This window comes from Asterias rubens, chromosome 4, assembly GCF_902459465.1.
Source record: "Asterias rubens chromosome 4, eAstRub1.3, whole genome shotgun sequence".
Taxonomy (NCBI): Eukaryota; Metazoa; Echinodermata; class Asteroidea; order Forcipulatida; family Asteriidae; genus Asterias; species Asterias rubens.
This window is the reverse complement of record NC_047065.1, coordinates 15,513,632-15,539,472: the sequence shown is the minus strand read 5'-3', so window position 1 is coordinate 15,539,472 and position 25,841 is coordinate 15,513,632. Positions and strand designations below refer to the sequence as shown.

Here is a 25,841-nt window from a genome sequence, read left to right as displayed (position 1 = left end):
CTGGGGTGCTCCACATATAATTAAGTGTATTTGGGGTTCTTAGCTACAGGGACAAATCATAAGAACAAAAAAGATGTCTCCACAGGGATGCAAAAAATAGAATGTGTGCGTTTAGCTGTGTGTCAAGTTGCTTGAAGATAAATTTGTCTTCACACGTGAGTTTATGGAATACGGAAAAGTCACATACACTGTAGCAAGTCTGTGTCCCATATCCATCTCAGCATTCAGGTTTGTTTGATATGAGACGCAGAAGCAATCTATTTTTCCATATTTAACTCCCACTTGTTTGATAACTAATAGTATAGATAAGGAGAAAAAAATAGCGCCCTCTATCTTGTCACAATAAAGTGCCTATTTGCCGCAGGGCCTTCTCTGTATAATAATGTCAGACTATGCATCAAACGCAAGGAATCTTCTTGCCATCTAAAATACAATGAGTTTTCAGATTCAAAGAGAGCTTTGAACAATGGAGTATTTTGTTTGAATCATTGTTTGTTTTAATCCATGGACAGTTGTATGATGGTATGCCAATTGTGAGGATTTGTCGAGAATGTTGAACGGGTGGTTGTATTACACACACTTGAGCATTGCTACGTTAACTACTTTACACTCGACAAAAAGGGGCACACATAAATGTCAGTCCTCGTTTACCCAAGCTCAGTAATGCCAAACTACATACGAGAAGCATTGCGTACATGAATAATAAAACAAATAATGGGATGGGATTCCTCTGTTTTAAACCATAAATCAATTTTTTTAACCACCCCCCCCCCCATTTATAATAATTGTGTTTTTGTCATGTTTTTAAATATACATATGTAATTATTAACTTATTTTAGCTTATCAAGCTTATTTTACCCAAGAGATGCAAGTTACAATGTACAGTTGTGCCTTTTGGCTGTTATTAATTTGGTTGTAAATACATAGAGATATCTTTTATTGTGATGTATTAACTGACACCAAAAATGAAATAAAAATGTATGCATTGAATATGAAACTATATGTATGGCTTGGTTTTGGGCTGAGTCTGTACTCATCAAATTGGTCTAAACTTTGGTTGCGGTACTTGAACTGTGTTACATAACAACAAATAACAGTTTTTTGGGTTGAACAAAGAAATGACTAGAGTGGGATTCAAACCAACGACCTCCGGAATACTGTGCCGGGGCTCTACCAACTGCCAGTCAGCACCCCGAACAAAGATATTGACAAAATAGGGACACCGCCAATATAGGGCTAGATAGCTGAGTTGGTAGAGCACCGGCACGTTAATCCGGAGGTCGTTGGTTCGAATCCCACTCTAGTCAATTCTTTGTGCAACCCCAAAAATCATTTCAAAATTTACCCAGTCAGTTTCCCTTGTGGTTTATATTGATATGAAAAATAATAGTACATGTATTAAGGATGGTGAACATCATCATCATCGATGAATGACTCTTATCAGACTGCAACAAAAGCGCGCCACGCATCATGATCTCCCATGGCTGTCCTGTGGGCCCAGTTAAATAGCGCTGCTTCATGGCCAACTTTGTGCTTACTGTGCAATTTCTATTATGTAGCGCTGCTAACCAAAAGCACACGAAAAGGCATGCATGCTAACCGCACGAAAATAAGTGACGTAACAATGCAAATCCATGGTAAACCTAATTTTTCTGCTAATCTGTGAAATTTGCTAAGGCTTAAGCAAATTTTTCTGCTACAGTAAGCACGCAAATTTGCTTACTGTTAAGTAGCGCTATGAAATTGGGCCCAGATCTCAGCTGTAGCTTGTTAGCTCAGTATAACGACAACAAAGATAAACATGATGCACATACAGTGTATATTTTGTGCCAAGCATGTTTTTTCCACTGAATTGTGTGATAAAGATGTTGCATGACTTGTCGAAAGAAAAAATCTAAAATCTGACTTAAACAAAATTTACTTGGGCCATGTCCGAATGGATGGCTTCGGCTACGTCAGGATCCCTGCTTCATAATGCGTGGAAGCTGTATAGGGTGGCCTAGTAGCCAACAGTCCTAGCCGTATCTGTAGCCATGTCTGAATTAGTGGCTAAGGCTTTGGCTACAGCAGGATCACTGCATCCTCATGCGATGAATCATAGGACGTTCTCAGCAACAGTCGTAGCTGTAGTTGTAGTCGTCTGTTCTATGGCCTTCCACACATGTACATAGTTTTTACCTGACATTTTTATCTTTCTGCCAGTTTAGTGTCACGGGTGTGAGTTGTTTGCATGAAGGTATATAGGCATGCTGTAGAACCATACATGTACATTGTAGTACAGTTTGCCTGCACGAAAGAAACACCGTCTTTTCGCTGTATGCTTTTTCGTCAACGTATTTTAAGAGGTTTGCAATTGGTTTGCTATAAAACTTTGGTATGTCTGTATTGGGCTTGTGGACATGGTGGAAGGGCCCTTTCCTGTAAATTTCAATTTACCAACAACGTCCTCGGACTCCGTTTAAACGACTCAAGGTCAAATTACACGCAACTCTCAAGGGTTGCGTAGCAAGCGAGCAACAATAGGTTGTACATTGAGTAGTTATGGTTTATTCAACACTTCTCACCAAGTTTATACTGCATGCTTAAACATTGCCACGGGATCACCTCTCGACCAATAAGAATGTCAAGTGGTATTTTAATGGGTAATTTTTACTAGCTCTATTTTTATCTGTGGGGTACCCATTTTTGTGTCACATCATCGATCGTTGTACTGTAGTATCATTAAGTTGTAGATTTATAAATATACAGTATGCATGCTCTTGGTCAATATTTGAACACGTTGGGCATGATATTTAGGCTATGGTGGTGGCCTAACACTGTCGTGGTGATTATTGTTAGTTTGTAATTAATAGGTCTCAGTTCTATAACGGATTGATTGGCGGTAAGTTTCTTAAACTGTCTTTCATTAACTCTCATGATAAATAAGTTTCATTTTATTAATTCATCCATCACATGTACATGTAGTGTACTGCGAAATGATATATTTTTTTCCTCGACGGTCACAGTTTAGTCAGTATTAGCCAAGTCGGATATGGAACTAACGCTTGACAGTCCTTGATTTCTTTTTGTTTGCATCTGAGTAAAACATGTACTGTTTTTGGTCATGAGAAAGAAAATCCTTGTTTTAAATAGCAGATGAAAAATTCCTCCTTTTAATGGTTTTATTTTTATTTCTAACCCTTAAGAGTACACTCTGTATAAAATAGATGTTAAATTTGCATCCGGGATAAAGAATACTAATTTTGGTTTTTACCCATACACCTATGTGTGTTACATTAGCACTGTGTGTTAGCACTTTCGTTAGTCCTGTGAACAAAAAAGTATACTCTGCTTGCCTTTTCTCAGCAGAGTGTATTGTTCCAAATGACGAGACCACACCAGCATGACCAGGGCCCAATTTAATAAAGCCTGTAAGCACAAAAATTTGCTTAGCGTGACATTTCTTTCTTGATAAAAACAGGATTACCAACCAAACTTCCACATGATTATCAGGATAAGCAAACAGCAGCTGAATACCACTAACAAGCAATATGCAGCAAAGGGAAATTTGGTTGGTAACCCTGTTTTTTATCTACGAAGATATTTCATGATATTTCATGCTAAGCAAACTTTTGTGCTTACATGCTTTATGAAATTGGGCCCAGCTCCTTTCAGAGCCAACACTCCCACAAAAGTGATTTAATACATGGTTGTACATGTGCCTCCAAGTCTATTTGTAGTTACTTCTTATTCTTAATCTTGTTATTAATTTTGAATCTGAATCTCTCTTTTCTTGCCATAGTTGTCCCGGCGGGATGAGAATCTAACCCAGATGAGAGAGGACTTGATGGAGTCCCAGCAGCAGTACACTGCATGTTATAATGAGGTCAGTAACAATCTGGGCCACAATTCATACAGAAACAGACTGTAAGCATAAAAACTTGCTAAGCACATAAAGTTTAGATTGTTGCAATTGTCCACTAACTTTTTGCTCAAAAAAGAACTTTGCCAAGCAGTATTTTCTGCCTAACAGCTTCATAAAATTGAGCCCTGGTCCCAAGTGCATGGCTCTGCTTACCGACCAAATTCTTTGCTTGCATTTACCTGAATTTCTACCGATTGGCACTGAATTTCTATGCAAGCTTTGTAAGGAGTGCGCACTTGCACAAGCAAAACCTTTTTATGTTAACATGTGAAAAAAAAAACGCTTTGCCTAAGTGTCCCTGGGCCAGCTCTTTACTTACGATAAGCAAATAAACAGTAAAATTGCTGACTGCTAAGCAGTGCTATGATATTGGCCATGGGTTACAACCTTAGAAGTAGCAGTAAAGGGATTGCTATTTTTAACTGATTATTATCCTACATGTAATTAAACTTCCTCTCCAAGGTTATGAAACTGGAAGATCTTTTGGATCGCGTCCGAGCAGAGAGTTCCAAGCTGCAGAAGCAGGCAGAGCATGATGCTGGCGAGCTGCTGCGACTTGCTGAACGCTCCCAGCAGCAGGAACTGGATCTAGCCATCGTCCAGGAGAAACACAGGACATGCCAGCGAGAGGTCGGGAGCCGGGACCAGACTATACTGAGGCTACAGGCCGACCTGGATACCGCTCAGCAGCAGTACCAGGGATCCTTGGAAGAGGTTTGTGGATCCCTATTTATCCCTTTTCGTAGGGCTGCTTAAAAGCAGAAAATGTTGCTAAGTAGAAATTAGCAGGACACCAGTCACAAATTGTACTTGTAACATTGGTAGTTTGGCTGGTAACCTTATTCCTGTATTTCAACGTAATGTTGTTATGCTTAAAGCTACTGTGCTTAAGCAGCCCCAACATCCTTGAAAGAGGTCAGTGGATGCATCTTTATAACAATCTTGCTTAACAATTTTTCTGCTGAGCAGAAGTGATCAGGCTACCAGTCACAAGTGTTCAAGGCCAATATACAGAACATGTAAATGAGGCAATTTATAGGCAACCAGTTCCAGGCAATCTCAAAGAAAAAAAAAGCCATTCTAATTTCAATGTTCACATATACATGTGTGTCTGGGGGACTGCAGTACATTGCTTAAAGAATGACTCATATGCTACCAACATGACCAAAGTGCACTGCAGTTGTTTGCCTCCAAGTTCCCTGTTAAAGTTGCCTCGTTTGACGAGGCCCTTCGACACCATCAGGGGTCCTCAAAGGATGGAATTGCCATATCATTACAATGTTCCTCATTCATTTCAAGAAGCCAATCATTCTTTGTTGATGACCTTTTTTCTGAACTTTATGATTGATGCAGCTAGCAGCATTTGAGGAGGATCTGCAGGAAGCCAGGTCAACGCTTAAAGGTCTTCAGGGTGAAGCTCGTGACCTCAGGGATGACCTGACACAAAGGCAAAGAAAGGTACACACACTACTGAGGGATGAGACATTTCATTCTAGACGTTTCATTCTTTCATCTGAATTCAGACTCTTTAGGTTAGACTGGTGCAACAAATAATAATAATAAGAACCCGTTTTTATAAAGCGCTTTTCACACCCGGAGGGCGTCCCAAAGCGCTTCACATTATTACCCCTGGTAACTGGGCCTTCAATCACTCCTTAAACCATCTCAGCTCCCTGGTGGGGAGTATGCAGCCAGTGCAACATTAATATGCGCTACTCGGCTAAATTAATCATTATTTTTCCACTTAATGTGAATTAGTTCTGCTCTTTTTAAAATCTACTTCTTTAGTGCCCGTGACACTGTCCTTGGAAGTTCTGTGAAATTTAATCGCCAGGGGTTACCAAAAGGTTTACATGCCATCATTTCAACAGACCAAACATGTGGCACCTAGTTTCCGACCTTTTTGTCAGCAATGACTCTCGCCTCTGACTGCTGTAGATCTTTATCACGCTGTCACCATCTTGGTCATGTTCCATGTTTCCATAACAGTTATGAATGCTATCATTGATTGCCCAAACATGGCACCAGACTATTATTTCGTCCAGCCTCAGTTTGGTCACAATGGTTGCAATGAGTTGGAATGGAGAAAAAATCAAGATGGCCACACCGTGATAAAGGTCTACAAAAAAATATATATTAAGGCCGTGTCTGAAACGGCGACTTCGGCTACAGCTACGGCTAGATCGCGCGCGTTTGCCTATTCTTCAACACTGGTAGACACGCTGATCTAGACGTAGCTGTAGCTGAAGTCATCGTTTTGGACACGGCCATACCACTGCAAAAACTACTTTGACTAAATTTGTTTATTTCTCACAACAAAAGTGTCATGAGGAAACTGTTGATGTGACAGTTTTTGTTTTTTTGTTTTTTACAGATTGCTTCTGATGAGAAGCTGATACAACAGCTGCAAGAACAGAATCAAGCTGCCAGGATGGAGGTACATACGTTTGTTTAAATGGTGTTTGAAGCTTTGCATGGTCATGATGGTGTGGAAAATAAGATAAGAAGTAACCATAAACATGATAAACAGTGAACTTGTTGGTATAACCATGTATGCAATCTCTTTTGGAGGAGTTGTTGGCTCTGAAAAGAGCCGGTGTGGTTTTGTCGTTTCGAACATTATACTATGCTCGTCATCAGGAGAAAGCTTGGCTGCCGTTAGTGATGCTGCTCACATAAGTAGAGCTTGAGAGATGCACATTTTGGTGGGAAGTGTCCAAGTTGTTGTCGTGTTCATTATTTTAAATCATAATATTATGAGGGGTGCAATTTGTAATAGTATTGTTCTGTCTGCCGCAGAGTCAAACCCACCTGGCTGAGATCGGCCACCAACAGACTTCCGTCCAAGCCGCTAAGCAGCTCCACACCGACGACGTTCGCAGCTACTCCATGCAGGTCAACGACCTCAAGCACGAGCTAGAGGACACTCAGTCCCAGCTGGATAGGAGCGAGGGGTTGGCTCAGCAGTATAAGGGCACCATCGAGAGTCTGAAGGGGGACCTGGCCAACACACAACAGCTGCATAAGAACGCTGCAGAGAGGGTGAGATTGGAGCTAGGGATCAATTTCATAGAAATATTATTGACACAATTGTTGCTTAGCCAGCATAATCTTGCGAATGCACCTATGCTCACGCAGTAGACTTAAATCAAATCAAACTTTTAGTGACAAAGAAACCTTTTGAGAAACTTATGAGTAGCTTGTTGGTTTCTTCAAAACTTTCTTTTTTAAAGTAACTTTGGGGTTTCTAATCATCTTTGGGGTTAGTCCTGAAAACTTTTAATGACGATCAAAATTCCATGGAAATCAGTGTAATGAATTCATGTTTTCTTTGGTTGATGGTTTGTTTTGTGTTTATTGCAACTGAAATTGAAAGATATTGTATGAATATACTTGCATACATGTCCCAGTCAGTTTCCTTTTTTTTTCTTCATAAAACCACAAAGTGACAAATCTGATATTTTCATCCAGATCGAGCAGACAAACCGTGCTCTCGAGCGTCAGGAGGATTCCTACAGCCGAGCCAGACAGGACATCGCCAAGCTGGAGGATCAGCTCCAGCATGCACAGTACGTCATCCAGGAGGTGACTACAGAGCTGGGCAGTTACAAGGAGCGGTACAGCCAGAGTGTGGAGCAGCTCCAGAGAGCGGATACAAGCTCTACCATGACGATAAGAGGCCTGGAGAAACAAGTCTCCGAGTGTCAGGGCAAGGTGAGGGAAATGCCTCTTAGACGTTTTGAGTAGAATTAGTTTTGAGTTTTTTTCCAGTACCATTTGCTGACTACATGTACGATGGCAAAGTCCTTATGCGCATGGCAACATTTGAGGAGGGCGCTAGAGGTTGCTTGTTGGCCCATCCTGCAACGGCTAAATATATGTTTTCCCCCAGACTAATTGATTGCAATATTTCCTTATGTTTTCAAAATTTGTATTTATTTTAGCACCATGCTTATAAATCTGTTAGAAGTTTTGTTGGTCATGAAAACAACCGATAACAGCTCTTTGATGTTTTGATCAGTATGCCGGTTGCCCATCCATCGATGATGTTTATTCACAAGTATTAGTCAGGGTGAGATTAGAAAACCTAGGATGACAAATCAATTTTGCAAATGATATCTTTAAACTATCATATTTTTTAAAACAAACTAACTGATTTCTTCACCACTAATGCTCAAAAATCACCTCTCTCATAAAGTACAAAGATTGTAAAATCTTGAAAGGAAGGAGGGAAAAAAGGCTGTCAAAAGTTGGTCCACTTTTTTGTGGCAAGGATAAAATCAAATATCAAAAAGGTTAGGTAATGGTTTTTGTTTTCCTCTCTGTCATTCTTTTTTAATTGCATAACTTCAGTTACTTGAACAATTCAATTTATATAACTTTTTTTGGCGTAAAAAGATCAAAGAGCGAGATGAAACGACGGAGAGGCTACGACGGTCCATCACTGACTTGGAGCTTCAGCTGAACGATAAGACAGACCACGCTGAGAAGGCAGAGAAGGTGATAGACACCCTTACCAAGGAGCTTGATAAGAGCCAGGGGGAGTTGAGGACCACTAAGGAGAGACTGGAGACGGGCGAAGATAACATCGAGAACTTGAAAGAAAAACTGCTGGAAAAACAACAACAGGTATGTGGTCGGGTCGGCAACTCGCAGGCACATTAAATCGTTAGTTCAAATCACGCTCTAATCTATTTTTTACTTGCTCAACCCAAAGCATTTAAAAGTCTAACCCAATCCATTTCCCTTGTGGTATTAATGAAATAGAATTGAGTTAAAGGCAGTGGACACTATTGGTAATTACTCAAAATAATTATTAGCATAAAACCTTACTTGGTAACCAGTAATGGTGAGAGGTTGATAGTATAAAACATTGTGAGAAATGGCTCCCTCTGAAGTGAAGTAGTTTTCGAGAAAGAAGTATTTTTCCGCAAATTTGATTTGGAGACCTCAGATTTAGAATTTGAGGTCTCGAAATCAAGCATCTGAAAGCACACAACTTCGTGTGACAAGGGTGTTTTTTCCTTTCATTATTATCTCGCAACTTCGACAACCAATTGCGCTCAAACTTTCACAGGTTTGTTATTTTATGCATATGTCGGGATACACCAAGTGAGAAGACTGGTCTTTGACAATTATCAACAGTGTCCAGTGTCTTTAAATTGAATTGATAGTAGGGGCCATTGCCGGACTCAGACATCCATAGCCAACTCCCCCCTTCTTGAGACCCAGCTGCATGCTCTCTTTTCAAGCTCCTTTAACGCCTCTGTTCGGTGTCATAGTCATTACAGACTTTCCACATGTATGATCTCAAAGTGGTTCAATCCAATGCCATGTTGCACTTGGTGGTAAGGGATGGCCTCCTCTTGTGAAAACGCCCGTACAAGGCAGGAGGGGATTTTCTGTATGCCTAAAGCACCCTCAGCAAGTTCACCGTAATAAGGGGACTTTCAGCAGTCTCTTATTGGTTATCTTTTGGACAATAATAACAATAATAATGATAACAACCAGTTTTTGTATAGTGCTCTTCACACCCAAAGGGCATCTCAAAACGATTCCAACATTATTTCCCCTGATTACTTGGCCTTAATTCATTCCTTAATCTATCTCAGCTCCCTCTGTCCAATCCATCACAGCTGGCACTACATCCACACTACTATCACGACAAAATTGAATTAAAAACTTACAGTTTTTGTTTTATTAACCAACAGTCTGCCCAGTTCCAGGAACAAGCTCACAAGCTCCAAGCTGATCTGAAGTCTTACAAGGAGGACCACAAGCACAGCGTAGAAGAGGTATACATCAGAGAAGATCGCTATGCTTACATGATTCAGAGCAAGCTTTTGTGTAGAGACGTCTTTGGAACAATGGTACTAGGGTTTGCCCACCTGGAGGTTGCTGTACAAAAGCTTGCCCCGAACCATTTGATGTAGCCAACTGTCTCTGAAGTCTGAACAAGTTATTCTCAAATTTAAGTGGTAACTTGTGACTAAGCAAGTCTTAGTACCAGATGTTATTAAAATCAAACTCCCAAATTAGTGTCACATTTGTTTTAATGAAAACATATTAAGTGTCAAGGGTGCATAAGATTACATTTCATTAAATATGTACATGTGCATGTATGTGGTGTATCTCAACATATGCATAAAATAACAAACATGTGAACATTTGAGCTCAATCGGTCACCGAAGTTGCGACTATTAATGTAAATGTTGCACGAAGTGGTGCATTCAGATGCTTGATTTTGAGACCTCAAACTCTAAATGTGAGGTCTAGAAATCAAATTTGTGGAAAATTACTTCTTTCTCGAAAACTACATCACTCAAGACGGAGCTGTTTCTCACAATGTTTTATACTATCAACCTCTCCCCATTACTTGTATTTATGATAATTATTTTGAGTAACTACCAATATTGTCCAATGCCTTTAAGCACCAAAAGGTATGGATGCACATATTGGGAAACTTTTCCATAATGTCAGTATCTAACACCAACAGGTGAATGAAAGAGATGAAAACATGCAACAATTTCAAGTCAATGTTCGCCATTTGGAGAGTGCCCTCTCTGGCAAGGAGAGAGACCTGGTTGACCTGAGAGGTCGGCTAGAGGATATGACCTCTGACCTAGAGGATACAAGAGGGCGACTGGAGGAAGTGGAAAAGCAACAACAGGATTCGGAGAAAGTTGTGAAACAGCAGCAGCTCAGTCTGGCATCCAATAGCCAGAAGCACAAAACAGAGGTACTTGTAATGTGATTCAGTCTGAGATTTTATGAGAAACCATAGGCGTCCTCGTAAATGGACCCTGTTTTGTATTTATTTATTTTTTCGAAACCCTTAAGTGACCGTTCATTTCTGTATAAACATCACCATACTCCAAGCCATTGCTGATCTTGTTGGTTTTTGCCATAGAACTATGTTTATTGACTAGAGCGCTAACTTGCTTTGCGTTTTGAAGCGTTTTTAAAATAAACACACATAGCCGCGATTTTTTTAAATTTCACATGCGACTACCCATTCGCGTACGTCCGCGCGCTACGAAAACCGTAAGCCCTACCTGATTGACGTCGTACTAAAAAAAGTACACGCACCTTTTAAACATGACGCTCGAAGTTTGTATGCTCGTCAGCAGATTGTGCGTTCACATTTGCTGCATTTTTTGGTTCAATGACACATGGAAAAGAACAGACGCACTATCATGCAAATAGCCGTACAATTACCGCACAAAATTTCAAGCTTTTGTATTGGTTTGTACATAAACATGGATGCGCCCACATGGCTTCAAAACCTTAGTGCATGTGTAACGGGGTGTTAGCGCTCTATTCAATTTATATAGCTCTATGGTTTTGGCTCACTAAAACAGAAATACATGGTTTTTAAGTAGATTCTATGTTTATGTGGGAAACATTGAAAATTGTCAACTCAATTGGCAAACTTTTTTTTAACGCATTATTTGAGCAGCTGATGTTATAATATTGCGACCGTTTGTGGCCGCTTTGTGGATTTTAGTACCATACTGTTTCAGTTGCTGTGGTCTCTAAGTGGTCTCCAAACCCTCACATAAATGTCTTGACTATCGGCAGATCTTGAAGTTTGAAGATCAGCAGAAGCAGCTTGAGTCTGGCCTGTCTGATGCCAAGAGGTCCGCTAAAGTCCTGGCCCAGGAACTAGAGAAGAAGAGGGAAGTCATCACCAAGAAAGATGCAGAGTTATCATCGGCTAAAGATAACATCAAGATGAAAGTGGATGAGGTAAACTCGGAGTTGCTTTTTTTAACATGATTTGTTTTCTTTTAAAACATTTTGCAATATTCAGTTTTTTACTGAAGTCAAGAAAGACCTATCATCCTTTGACATCCATGATTGCAGCTGTTGCAAGGCTTCTATTCTGGGTGCGTTCGTTAAGCTTCCCTGGGTGTACCCTGCAGTGCTCACTCGGGGGAGCCCCTGACAAGAGCTAATCGAACGATCACATTCGCGCTCTCGTGGTGACGGCATGCACCTCAGGTCACCCCCAAGTGACCCACTCCACAAGCAGGGCACTGGGGGCTGACCCAGGTGAGCCCGTCAAAGCTATGCGAACGTACCGGGATAGACCGGGGTCGACCCAGGGAACCTAAACGAACGCACCCATTGTTCGATATTTATAACGGGACAGCACACAAATTTTACTAGGCATACACAAAACAAAGACGGGTTACCAGGCAAACAAATGCTGTATATAGTTACACTGTTTGTGAGGTAATCCTTTGATCTCAAAATGCAACTGCTGTTTCATGCACACAGATTGAACGTCTGGAAACAGCAGTCCACAGCCTAAATGAGGAAATCCACCAGGTACAATCCAGAGAGAGACAGATGCAGAATGACAACTCTAAGCTGCAGGGGGAGGGTAGGCAACTGAAAGAAGACCTTGTTGAGGCCAGACAGCAGTACAGAGAGGCAGCTCAAGAGGTATTGGGTCAAGTTTTATTACACCCTCTGGAGGATCAGAACACAATTATATTTGTTTTAAATTCATTTAAAGGAACACATTGTCTTAAAATCTCTCAAAATGTTGCTGTTTGGAATTGGTTCAGATTCTTTACAAGAGTTGCTCACACACAAAACACCTGAATATTGAGTATTGATTAAAAACACATCATTTGCCTCTTGAACTACAAATAGCGGGCTGTCCACTATTCTGGTGTCAAAAGTCCGCCATTTTGGTGTCACAAGTCCGCCATTTTGGTGTCACAAACTTGGTCCCTCATAATAGTGGAGTGCCTTCTGTCATAAAGTTACACAAAAGCCACACAATTTCAAAGAATATTCATGCAAAGCATTTTTATTCTATTTCAAAATATCTTTGTTTCCATTTTTATTTCAAAATAATGCTTTTGATAGCCCGTACAATGCCGTAGCGTCCAATCTAAAGGCAAGTACCCCTTTAAGGTAGACTGTATTTTATCCACAGTAAAAACCAAATAAAGTGTTTTAAGATTTAACTCTGATTTCCATTCCGACATTCGCAGCTAGCACATCACGAAGAGAAGCTGAACCTAATGGAGAGCAGCCTCCAATCCACCCAGGAGCAGCTCAGTAACCGGGTCACCGAGGTCGTCCGTCACGAACAGCTTAATCGACGTCTCCAGGCTGAGCTGCGAGCGGCACGCGACCAGATCCAACTCCTGGAGGAGGAGGCCGAGGAACAGCAGAGCATGGTGGAGGGACTCCAGAGGGAGTTGGCAGGATCAAGGGAAGAGCTTGAAGAGGCCTCGGGTGAGCTTGAGAGATGGAAGAGCGAGGCTAGGGTGTTGAGTGAACGAGGCAAGGAGGCGGAAGCGCAGTTGAAGGCGGCGCAAGAGCAGGTGTGTGTTTCCTGATGTTTTATCAATTTTGCAGCAAATATAAAGAATGTTTTTACCCTTATACACCGATGTGTCTTAAGCACTGTATACTTCTTAGAGTTCTGTGGAAACAAAATTCACAGGGTGGGATTCATACTCACGACCTTTGCATTGCAAGAGCAGATATTACCACTAGACCACCATTCCAATTGACCGTTGAATACTTTGCATATTTGGAGCTTCCTTGAGCTTTTGTGCCTATGCTTTACAATCACATGTAGCTCGGAATATTCATGGTACTGGTAGCCAGAGGCACGTTACTATTTATACAAGTTTATGATACAACCTGGGAAGCAACAGCCACCAGATCACCTTAAGGGATGCAACTTTTATAAATATCAAGTTGTCAAATATGTTGTCTTGTTACAGCTTTCAGAGCAGAGCAGTGAGCTGCAGGAACAGAGGGAGGAATTACACGCAGAGAGACAGCGGTTTGACGACGCTAGCAGAAAGCTGCAGGAGTATAAAGTACAGCTGGGCGAGCTGGAGGAAGAGGCTGAATCTTTCAAATCACAGATGAAAGAATCGGACTCAATGGTATGGCGGATATTTTCCCTGATCCCTTTTAAAAATTTTGTGTACAGAATCTCCATATCTATGTCACACACCACTAAAGATTACATGTAGCTGGAACGAAACAGCAGCACAATTGCACAATTGCACATTTAACCCTTCATGAGTTATGAAAGTTCAAAGTTTATTATTTCAAAAAATCATAACTTTTGACCTCATGATGGATTCTTACAATCGATACATCTAGGAAAGGTCGTTAAAAACTCTGTAAACGCCTTGCAGACATGACCCCATTTTGATCTTGTCTTCCGGTTCAAAATTGAGGTTGAAAATTCAAAAATTCATGTATAAAGAACTACGAAATTTCCCCATTTGTCATATGTAAAGATTGTACACATACAACATGTGTAGCGCACACGTGTAGTGTTTGCATGTGCTCATCCGGCCCCATAGAGCGCGTGATGTAGTTTCGGTATTGTCTGTGTTCGAGGCGTTCAACATACATTTCCCATTCCGTTAGTTAGTCTGCTCTTCAGACGTTAATACATAAGTTCATATTTCCTCAACCACATATGCTATTTTGACAATCTACACATCATATGAAAGGGTTTTACAAACTTCACAAAAATGGATATGTTGGTGACCTTTTCTTGACCTTTTGATCTGTCTTAATCGGAAGTGACTGTAAATTGCTTTGAAAAGGTTGAAATGTGCACCTTTTTATACAATCACATAATACAAGTCTGGCAAACGTCTTATTTAAAAAAATAATACTGATCAGAGTCACAAAAAAAATAAGTGCGCTCTCTAGCGGCAGATTAACATCTAAAAAAATACTTTTACTAGATGTTGTGTCAGAGTTTAGGACAATTGTTTCAAAAAGGTATACATAATCTCCTTCATTATAGCAACATGTCTGTGCTGTCTTACCTTGATGAGGTCGTCATGTGTCACGTGGTATCGACTGAGGTGAAACTTGGTGTATTGTTATTCAAGAACGTTAACTTCTTGAACTCGAAATGACGTCATGAAGACGTCATCATGTTGTTTTGACAATATTTGCAATTTTGATCATATTACAAATCTTGAGAACAAAGCAAGGTGCAATATTTGTTTTTAAAACCAGGCTTTTACTCCCGGAAACCGAACACCTAGAGTTTGTTCACAAACTCTCAATTTCTAGTTATAATTATTATCATCAAACTGTATTCAATCAATAAGGAAACTATTCCAATCATGAGATATCTTGACGGAGCTGCTTTTAATTTTCCCAGATGTTTGAAAAGGACAACCAGATCACCACCCTAGAGGAGGAGCTAGCCTCCTTACAGTCCAAACTCCGCGGTCTCAGTGAGGACCTGAGTGAAAGGGAGGGCCAACTCCACGTCGTCCGGATGAACCTAGAGACTTCGGAGCAGCAGAATCGTCGTCATGCGCAGTCCGTGTCCCGCTACGAGGAGACGTTGACTCAGCTGCAGGCCGATCTGGAGAGGAGCCAGGAGGAGTATCGAAGCGCTCATGCTGAGGTGAGTGTCGGTCAGAGAAATAATAGGAAACTCTTGATAGACACAGTAAGAGAAAACTTCCAAGTCAGAGCCCAAACCAAAGCCAGGGTCTTTTAAAGGGCTTATGCTTTGTTTTGCAGGGGTCTATTTCACAAAGATTTTTGACTAGAGTTAGGACTAGTTCTAACTTTAGGACCAGTCCTAGGACACAATATGTGGCTATTCCTAAGTCAAGATGAGTAACTCGTCCCAACTCGAGATAAGACTAGTCTTTACTCTTTGTGAAATCCACCCCTGGAATGAGAAATTTCAAACTTTGATCTAAATTTTTAGCAAATTGCCATCTGTGGATCGATTCAAGTGTTCTTACAAAAGATTTCTTCTCTCCCATTATGTGGCATAGCTCTCTTGAAAAGTCAGTCTAGCGCCGCTGCAAAGTAGATAAACACGTGGTGTTACTGCAAAGTGAATGTACAATCAGAGGAGTCCAGCAACTCTACAACTCATGTACACGGCACTCTATCCTTCTCTCTCTAGTAGACGCAGGCATTTGCCCGTGGTCTCCTCCTGAACTTGAACCCCGAGTTAATCACTGGTACCGCCCCCACCACAGCCTGTCTTTTCAGTGCAGCTGCTCCAAGTTCGGTGGTATCACAACCTGACCATTGTCGGATGTTGTTTACCCTGCGCATCTTTGGTCGGCCCACGCAACGATGGCATCCCTCTGGCATCCCATACACAAGCTGCCTTGACAAACGACCCATTCAAGCTGCCTTTCATTTATGGTGCTCCAACCAACCTATCTAGTTAAATAAGTTTGTCCAGCTTTCGGTAAAATAAAATGTAATGATCTTTTCAGTTAATAGAGAACCAGCAGCAGGTCCGTGATATGAGAGTGCAGCTGAGTGAAGTACAGGGCCAGCATAAGGAAGCCATGAACCAGCTAGGAGAGAGAGCTACACTCGCTGCTAAGCTACAAAATGAACTATCAAGAGCCGATAAGCAGAATCAATCACTATCTGAAGAGGTCAGTCCAACAAATACGCTTAGCACAAAGAAATTGTTGTTAAGCATAGACAATTAACCATGAAATGAACACTGTTTTTTGTCTGGTTCCTAAGTAATTTTGCTCACTAAAAGGAATTTATGCCAAGCAGTGCTTTGATGTTCGGCCCAGTAAATGTCAAAGTCATTAGAAATGTGAGGCAACACGCTGATTGCCACAGGACACTGGGCTTACAGTGCCTTGTAAGGATTTTATAGGTCGTAAGCGCAGAATTGCACAGTGAGCAGAGCCATGGGCTCGGGACTACATTTCATAGCGCTCTTTAAGCACACAAATGTAAAGTAGCTAAGCACAAACAAATTGAAGCTTCCCAGAATGAGGTTACCTTTCACACCAAAATGCCACATCAGGATTTCCTCAAACGTTTTTCAAGCCAATGCACAAGATTTATTTTTCACAAAGAATAACCCCCAAGAAAAATTTGGCAAACAAACTGATTGCTTTTACATCTGCGACCTTTGATTGTATGATTATGAAAAGGTCGGTATCTACGAAGACAAGATGCGCAAACTCCGTGGTGAGATTCAGAAAGTGCAGGATCTGAACCGTCAGAGTGAGAACGAGGTGCGTAACTACGAGACACACATCCAGGAGGTGAGCAACAAGCTGAGCCAGGCCAATGAGAAGCATCGCTACAGCGTTCAGGAGGTCGCCATGAGGGAGGAACAGATCGTCGTCTTGAAGGTGGAGGTTGCATCGCTTCAGGAGAAGTTCAGGCAGCGGATTGACGAGGTGAGGATTTATTTATGATTTGGGATTGAACAAAGAAAAATTGACTAGAGTAGGACTTCAACCACCGACCTCCGGATTACCGTGTCGGCGCTCTAGACCTATATTGCTGGTCTCCCTATTTTGTCAATATCTTTGTTAGGGATGTCAGTCCGAACCCATTCAACAGTTATCTGCTGTGTAGCCAGGTATCTCAACCTGGGAAGCGGCAGACAACAGATTCCCGAAATACTGGACCTTGTCAGCAACAGAGTGTGGGGTTGATACCCATTCATGACACTTGTGCCCTTCAGCTGCCGATCTCACAAAACTATGTGGCGCGTTTTGGCCAAGTGGGCTGTTCATCGGACCCAAGCTTGGCTGTTGTCAGCAACAGAGTGTGGGGTTGATACCCATTCATGTCACTTGTGCCCTTCAGCTGCCGATCTCACAAACCTATGTGGCGCGTTTTGGCCAAGTGGGCTGTTCATCGGACCCAAGCTTGGCTGTTGTCAGCGGCAGAGTGTTGGTTTGATACTCGGTAATGACACTTTGGATTCACTTTGGATATTTTGGATATAATTTCAAGTTATAAAGACAAACTCACTGGGTAATTTTTGAATAATTTGGGGTTGAACAAAGAAAACTTGACTAGGGAGGAACTTGAGCCTGTGACCTCTGGAATAATGTGTCAGCGCTCTACCAACTAAGCCATCTAGCCTTATCTTCAAGAACCCATTTCTTTCAACTCATCCGTCTATGCCACCCGTTCATCGTACGACAAAACACTTCTTCACATCACCAAAACTAAATCTCGCACGGGAGATAATGCTTTTAAAGCCGCTGCTCCCCGGCTCTGGAATTCCCTTCCCCGTAACATCCGGGAAGCCAACACACTGGAGGTGTTCAAAAATATACTCAAAACTCATTTATTTGTTTAATCCGGCCATTTTGTGTTTGTTTTTGCTTGAACTGTTTTTTTGTAAATTGTAAAGCGCTCCGATCTTTGCTTACATTATTATGACTGTTATTATTATGTTGCCAGTTTCCCTATTTTGTGATTATCTTTGTTTGAGGGTTGCAAGTCAGATGCCATTCAACCTACATCTGCCTGGGAAGCAGCAGCAGAGGGATCCTTAAGGGGAACGCAACTTTTATTTCAAATATTTTGACTTTTTCTTTTTCTTCGTTTTTGGCACCAGAGTGACAAACTACAGAAAGAGGCCAACGACACCAAGCAGAAGTATCTTGAGCGATGCAAGGAGAATGAGCGTCTTAGGACGTCACTAGAGGAGGCCAGGTCCAATGGGGACCGTCTGCACAGCGAGAGTGAACTGGTCGTCTCTAACGTCAACTCATGGGTGCAAAGCCAGAAGTGAGTTGCTGGATTACAAGAAACAAGACTGCAGTTAGGGCATACTTAAGTTCAGAGTTGTCTTCACAAACTTTATTTTTGTCACAACTTTAACTTTCATAAAGATGTGTTTAAGGTCACATAGTGTGTATTAACAAACTCGAATGTGGTGTCATACACACAGTCCCAAAATTGGGTTGATTTGACTGCCCTGTGAAACTGCTTAACATGAAGCCCCCCCCCCCTGTTCAGCATGCTCGCCCCTCCCACCCTTGCACCCCCCCCAAAAAAAAAAAAATATTTGTGCACAAATGAATTATTTGATTGATTAGAAAGCCCCCACCCCACCAAATTATGTCTTAGCCACCCCCCCCCCATGAAAATGTTACCATTGAATCCAAGGATCAATTTCTTAAAGCTGCTTAAAAAACATTGCTTAACAGTTTCCTGCTACCCAAAAGTTAGCTGAATACCAGTCACAGCCATTGTTTTTTGGCTGGTGGTGATCTTTTTTTAAGATGATTTTGTTGTGCTCAGCTACTGGAGCTTTTGTGCTAGAGCTGATCTATGAAACTTTTTTCTTTTGTAATTTCACCCTACTGTTATTTTGTCATTCAGAGATGCCAACGAGAAGCTGGGAGCCAAGATCAAAGAGCAGAATCAAACAATACGAACCCTCAACAATGACAAAGAGTAAGTTGGAATAGTATGAGTGAAACAAATGACAAAACCATGGTGATACATTGAAGGTTTTGTGTCAAGTTACATTGGCACTGTTGTCATGACCGACTGGTTTAGAGCATCAAATTCAAGTGCTGGTGGTTAAGCCAGCGGAGTGTGTGTTCGAATCCCAGAGATTTTGAACTATCATCCATTTCTGTTTTGTGCTGTTTTATGAATGTTTTCTATTTTTGTGTTATTGTCTTTCTGTATGCTTGTTTATGTGCAATATTGTTAACTAATTGTCTGTTTATTTTTTATTCAACACTTGAATAAGTTATTTTTGTTTGCTGTATATTTTATACTCTGTACATCATACATTTGTAATTTTCTTGTTGTTCTTCTAAGTGCTTAGATACTTTCTTCTGAAGGTGCTATTGTTGTTATCATTGTTATTTATACTATTCTCTCTCAGTTTTTAAAAAATAATTTTAGTGGTAAATTTAATATATTTTATAAATTTTGTTTTAGAGTAATTTGAATTGTATCAGCCCTGAAGCTGTTTTTAATCAAACGTGATTTTTAATCAAACATTTCAGTTCAATTTAAAATCATTGGGTTATATAAATTGCCCCCTCTATAGTCAGCTCCTGGAGAGTGGTGAGGTCCTCCAGCAGACGGTCAATCGTCTCAAGCTGGAGAATGAGGATCTGAGGGTAGCTGCTGAGCGCTTCAAAGCACTCCAGAGCCACTCATCACATCAACAGCTGCTTCTACAACAACTCAAGAGCAGACTGGAGGAACATGAGTAAGCCTGAGACTGAATGAAGATTATTTGTGTTTCTTAAAGACACTGGACACTATTGGTAACTGTCAAAGACCAGTCTTCCCACTTGGTGTATCTCAATATATGCATAAAATAACAAGCCTGTGAAAGTTTGTGCTCAATTGGTCGTCAAATTTGCTAGATAATAGTGAAAGAAAAAACACCCTTGTCACACGAAGTTGTGTGCTTTCAGATGCTTGATTTCGGGACCTCAAAATATAAATCTGGGGTCTCGAAATCGAATTTGAGGAAAATTACTTCTTTCTTGAAAACTACGTTACTTCAGAGGGAGCCGTTTCTCACAAGAATATTTACTACCAACAGCTGCTCTCCAATACTCGTTACCAAGTAAGGTATTCTGCTAATAATTATTTTGAGTAATTACCAATAGTGTCCACTGCCTTTAAATAATAGTACTAAGTTCTTATTATAGCAATTATCACATTCCTAGCTTTGTGCTATGTGGAGCTAAGTTTTGAAGTACACTGTATGAGACATAGGGTTGATTTCACAAAGAGTTAAGACTAGTCTTATCTTGAGATAGGCTCGTCCTTACTTAGGACTAGCCTCAAGTTTTTTACTTACTCCTCAAGAGTCCTAGGACTAGACCTAAGTTAGGACTATCTTTATGAAATCGACCCCAACTCCTTTACATACAGTACATGTAGCACCATTTAATGGTTTACAAGGTGCTGTGGTGCAGTATGTTGCCGATCAGACCAGGAACACCAGGGCGGACCCCTTTTCTTTACAATAAAGCGCACTGGGTTCTTTTATGTGCAATACACAAAAACACATGCTTCCACCATGCAAAGTTTCAAATCCTACTAACCATTACTTTCACGTTCTTCCCCCCCAGGACCGACCAGGAGCAGGAGATCTCAGAGAAGCTGTTTACCATCGAGGACCTCCACGCCCGACTCCAAGCCAACGTCTCTACCATCCAGCAACTGAACAAACAGATACAAGCCCTGAAGCAAGAGACGGTCAGACAGAGGTCGGAGATGGATCAGGAGAGATTGAGTAGACAGAAGCTACAGATGCAACTTGATAGCAGGGAGCAGGCTATAAACAACCTCAAAGCACAGGTGAGGATCGCATAATACTCAACTTCAAATTTGTCCTAAACTTTTGACAGGCACTTGTTAACAAGGTGCTTAACTATAATAGGGGGGTGGGGGGGTTGTCGTGGCTGAGCAGATAAGAACACCAAACTCAAGCTCTGTTCTGGTGTTTCTGCTCTGCAGAGTGTAGGTTCGAGTCCCGGTCATGACAGTTGTATCGCTGAGCAATACTTCTAAATGCTTCTCTCCACCCAAGGGTTGAATGGTACCTGTGCAGGCAGTGACGATTCTTGTGATTGATTTAGCTTAGTAGCGCATATTATAGCAACAATCTATTTTCTTTTTCCTTGATACAAATTTAACATTTAATAAAACATACAGGAATTAAAAAGTATTTTAAATCTCCTAATCTGTTCATTTAATTAACCTTTAGTTGGAGTCGGATAAGTACCAGCGATCAGTGAATGGTACCACACCACGGCGTGGTGAAGGGACGTACACGCAGAGCGGTCTTACAGACTCAGCCTACACCTCAGGGGCTGCTGTGGAGAAAGGACGACAACGCCAAAGCAAAGACAAGGTACAAATGTATGTCACTCCCCCAAAAATATAAATCCCCCAAATTCATTCTATGGGTTGTCGTGATCGAGCAGATTAGAGCATCGGACTAAAGCTCTGGTGTTTCTGATCAGCCGAGTATGGGTTCGAATCCCAGTCATGACTGTGTCCTGAAGAAAGACTTACCCATGATTGCTTCGTCCTTTGGCTGGAACAAAAAGCCATTGGTCCTGTGTAAAAGAAACAAGTGCACTTAACAATAAGAGAAAGGGGTTTGCCCCGGTGTTCATGGTTTGATTGGCTGCATATTGAGCCACAGCAGCTTATATTACCATTGTGCTACCTGTTCGCTTAAATAGAGCCTAACAATTTTGCTTAAGCTTCATCACTTTTGGCTGGTCTATATTATTGCATTTGGTTTTTATTGTAGTGATTTATGTGTATTCTCTTGTTTTGGTGTGTGCGTTTTTTTGCAAGTTAATGTTAATTTGTTTCTTTAAAATTTAAGAGCAAGAGTAGGTTGGACAAATCTCCCCAATTGTGGAAACTTTCACCCTGTTTTATGTTGAAAAAATTTCTAAAAATTTCTTAGATTTTTGTACAAAATCTCCCTGATTATGGAAACTTTTTCCCTATTATGTTAAATCTTGAATTTAATAGACCAAACCATTGGCTCCGCCCATGACGCACGGGTGAGCAAGAACACGTGAGCCTCTCCAATGCAATTCTGCACAACTCTGCCGTGCGCACCAAGCATACGCACACGCATGTCAGACTTTATTTTGTCAACTTTTTGGTGGTGCAATGGGTTGTGATTGATCAATATGCAATGGGGCGGAGCTTAATGGATCGACCTATCCTAAATATCTCTTTGCTATCTCCCTGCTTTTATTATTTGTGTGCATTATAACTCTTTTCACTGTGATGCTTTTTGAATGATGTGACATTTTGTACATATTAATGAAGAATGCTTTTTATTCATCCTGTCATTGTTGGATTCTTTTCAAGGAAATTCCACATCCCTGATTATGGAAACTTTTTCCCTAATACATGTTATACATGTATGTTGAATCTTGAATTTAATCCTAAATATCTCTTTGCTATCTCCCTGCTTTTATATTTTTGTGTATTGTCACTCTTTTCACTGTGATGCTTTTTGAATGATGTGACATTTTTTACATATTAATGAAGAATGGTTTTTATCCATCCTGTCATTGTTGGATTTATTTTCAAGTAAATTCCACCTCACAGATGACCTAAGGCTTAGTTTGGAATAAGGAATAAGATTTCAGTTTTAGAATCATTCAAAGAGGAACATTTTTTATCTTTGTAGATTATTTCATCATCAATATGTAAAAGAACCCAGTGCACTTAGTGAAAAGAGAAGGGGTTCGCCCCGGTGTTCCTGATCCGATCGGCAGCAAATTGTGCCAAGTACAGCATCTTGTAAAGCATTACATGGTGCTATCAGAATTGGGTCTCATAATTCAAACGTAGTCCCAAATCTTGCAGGATATACTATATGTTACAGGAGCGGCACTGGGTGACAGACATGTGCGCTATACAAGAAGCCACAATTATTATTACTATTATTATTAATAATGGAATCCCAAGGTTTATATATCAGGCATTATATTTTGCATGTATCATTTGATTTTTCTTTTGTGAATCTGTATAATTGTTATAAAGCCTATAAAAGGCAAAGTATTCCTTTTTACATGGCCACATTACTTCAAAGTGAAATGTTTCTCAAAATGCTTTATACTATCGTAAGCTGCAATGTTTTGAATGCCATTAATTTCAAGAGTTATTTCCAAACAAATACCTTCCCTTTTAGGGTATTCCGTAGTTAAGCTTTTTTTCACTAAAGATTGTTTTACTTGTTTTCAAAGGTAGAATGCTATATTGATAATGTGTTTTTCGTTTTAGGGGTTACTTTTTAATTTTTATATTGCAGGCCTATTCTTTTATCGTACTGTATCCTTTATATTATCAGGGTTTAGTTCTGGGTGGGGTATTTATTTTGTAAAAAGGCCACAGGAATTTCCCATACAGCTCTGCTGTGTTTTGTTTTTGTAGAGTATGTTCCAAGTTCTGATCCATAATCCACCCTGTAATTTTTTGCAGGTTCAGTTGGCATTGAACAGCGCCCTTAAGGACACGGGGGTCAGCGACCCCAACACACTGGATAAGTCCTACTGGATCCAGCGCGTTGGCGACCTGTCCGTACAGCTGCAGCAGAGCAGTGAGTTCTGGTCAGACAAGGTGAAAGAGCTGTCTAGGCACCAGGGAAGATCACGAAGCCCCTCCCCTCACAAGTGACCACCGGAGTGAAGTGAAGAAAAAGGTTTGCAGAATAGAAAAATAACTAACGGTGAAATTGCTGTATCTATTAACTGATTAAAACAATTACTATGACCCCAAGCTGCTTAAATAAGGACCAACCCAACACAGTACTATCTCAGCCTGCTCAGGTTTCCATTTATACACCTGGGTTAAGAGACGCAATAGACCAAATTAAATAACCCTTATTTTGCTATGAAAGTCGCCCTCTTGTAGGGCAAACTGTATGCGCGTCTCAACGCGTACATCAAGTAAGCACGCAGCGTTCCCAGTTTGATTTCTACTGCACATGTACGCGCACCCCCACGCACACACTCACATTCGCCATGTTGTACGGCAGATATTTGAGTAGTGACGTCATATTCATTACGGTCTATTATGGTCTAGTGCCGTGTTCAATTAGCACATGTGCCATCACATCCAAACCGTCACTCACTGAACAATCGGCCATTAGGACTTGAGTCCGATGTGGCAGTAGGCCACATGGCCATGACAGCTTGTACACTTCTTTTCAAAATTCCAGCCTCATTTATTTTAGTTTCTTTGCACTTTTATTTATATTTTGGTGAGGCAACTTTTTAGAATTTACTAGAGTGTTACACTGCATAGTTTATAAACTTTTTCCTCTGCCGTTTCGTAGTCTATATATTGTATATAATGGAGTTTTATTTATAATTATATGTAAAAAGAATACTATAAATCACACGTCCATTTCAAATAAAATATTTGACAAATAATAATTTAGGATTCTTAAAAACTCTTTTTAATGAAATGATAGGACATTATTTTAACAATAATTGTTTAATACTTTTTTTTACTGTAAATTATTTTTGGTTATTATAATGGTGACAAGGATTTACTACTCTATGCACAGAATGCGCTGGGTGACAGCCAGATTCCTTGTGGCCTCAGGGATACATTCAAAGACCCCCAATGTTGTGAAATAATTGTTTGTTCTATCCGTCCAATACCTTTACATATACTACCACGTTCTTCATTTTAAAGCCATTGGATCCTTTCTGTACAGAAGAAGAAAAAAAAAGTTCACCGATTTACAAATATTTTACAGGGTTTACAGAAGGTAATGGTGAAAGACTTCTCTTGAAATATTAGTCCATGAAATGCTTTACTTTTTGAGAAAACGGCAAAACAATATAAATTCTCGTTAGCGAGAATTACGGATTTGTTATAAACACCAATGTCATGACACGGCGAAACGCGCGAAAACAGGAGTGGGTTTTCCCGTTATTTTCTCCCGACTCCGATGTCCGATTGAGCCTAAATTTCCACAGGATTGTTATTTTATATATAAGTTGTGATACACGAAGTGTGGGACTTGAACAATACTGTTTACCGAAAGTGTATAATGGCTTTAAGCTAATATATCTTGTGGACTTGACTTACACATGCAAGAGTTATAAACTTTGCTATTTGAAATGCATGTAAATCTACACGGTCTTATCTACATGTTCAGGTGAATAATAAAGAGAGTAGAGCGTGATAAATTATGCCTTACTCAAACTTTCGGGTTTCTTTTGCCCCAAAATGTTCGCACAAAGTTTTACTCATGTTTCAGAACAAAAGGACCTTTGTTCTTTTTTTCCTTAGAAATCAATGATGTATTATTAAACTTTACTTTCCATGAAGTGAAGCTTTGTCCCAAAATGTGCCTTACTTATGTCAAAATAACATAGACATTCAATTGATTAATATCTTTCTTGGTAGAAAGGTTAACTTAGGTTTGCTTTGTGCTATATTAATTTGACTTGTTTAAAATAGGTTTAACTTAGTTTTTATTTCCTTTTTTTAATATTGTGTATTTAACATTCAGACATTCTGAAAACAATGATGGTCTCTTAAGATCACAATAAATATCTGAAATGCTTATACTTTACATGAAGATTTGAGTAATGTTATTATTGGTACAGGTGTGGCAGGATATTGTGTCCCTTCT

General features: G+C 40.4%; 1 protein-coding gene across 6 annotated transcripts in view; it reads left to right on the top strand.

Annotated features, from left to right (window-relative positions):
- The window catches only part of LOC117288793 (COP1-interactive protein 1-like), a 74,375-nt gene extending 49,575 nt beyond the window's left edge, over positions 1-24,800 (top strand). For 5 of the 6 annotated variants that reach the window (XM_033769632.1, XM_033769630.1, XM_033769631.1 and 2 more), the window contains 22 exons: positions 3,782-3,865; positions 4,367-4,618; positions 5,258-5,362; positions 6,279-6,341; positions 6,704-6,946; positions 7,376-7,618; positions 8,303-8,533; positions 9,616-9,699; positions 10,401-10,643; positions 11,486-11,653; positions 12,188-12,355; positions 12,916-13,251; positions 13,660-13,827; positions 15,078-15,329; positions 16,168-16,335; positions 16,855-17,106; positions 18,285-18,457; positions 19,055-19,129; positions 19,740-19,904; positions 20,782-21,010; positions 21,420-21,566; positions 23,672-24,800. In XM_033769632.1, coding sequence (XP_033625523.1) covers positions 3,782-3,865; positions 4,367-4,618; positions 5,258-5,362; positions 6,279-6,341; positions 6,704-6,946; positions 7,376-7,618; positions 8,303-8,533; positions 9,616-9,699; positions 10,401-10,643; positions 11,486-11,653; positions 12,188-12,355; positions 12,916-13,251; positions 13,660-13,827; positions 15,078-15,329; positions 16,168-16,335; positions 16,855-17,106; positions 18,285-18,457; positions 19,055-19,129; positions 19,740-19,904; positions 20,782-21,010; positions 21,420-21,566; positions 23,672-23,866 — 4,044 coding nt within the window. In that variant the 3' untranslated portion in view covers positions 23,867-24,800. Of the gene's footprint in view, positions 1-3,781; positions 3,866-4,366; positions 4,619-5,257; positions 5,363-6,278; positions 6,342-6,703; positions 6,947-7,375; positions 7,619-8,302; positions 8,534-9,615; positions 9,700-10,400; positions 10,644-11,485; positions 11,654-12,187; positions 12,356-12,915; positions 13,252-13,659; positions 13,828-15,077; positions 15,330-16,167; positions 16,336-16,854; positions 17,107-18,284; positions 18,458-19,054; positions 19,130-19,739; positions 19,905-20,781; positions 21,011-21,419; positions 21,575-23,671 lie in introns of all 6 variants that reach the window. The other variant, XM_033769633.1, reaches the window with a different exon arrangement.
- The last annotated feature ends 1,041 nt before the right edge of the window (positions 24,801-25,841 follow it).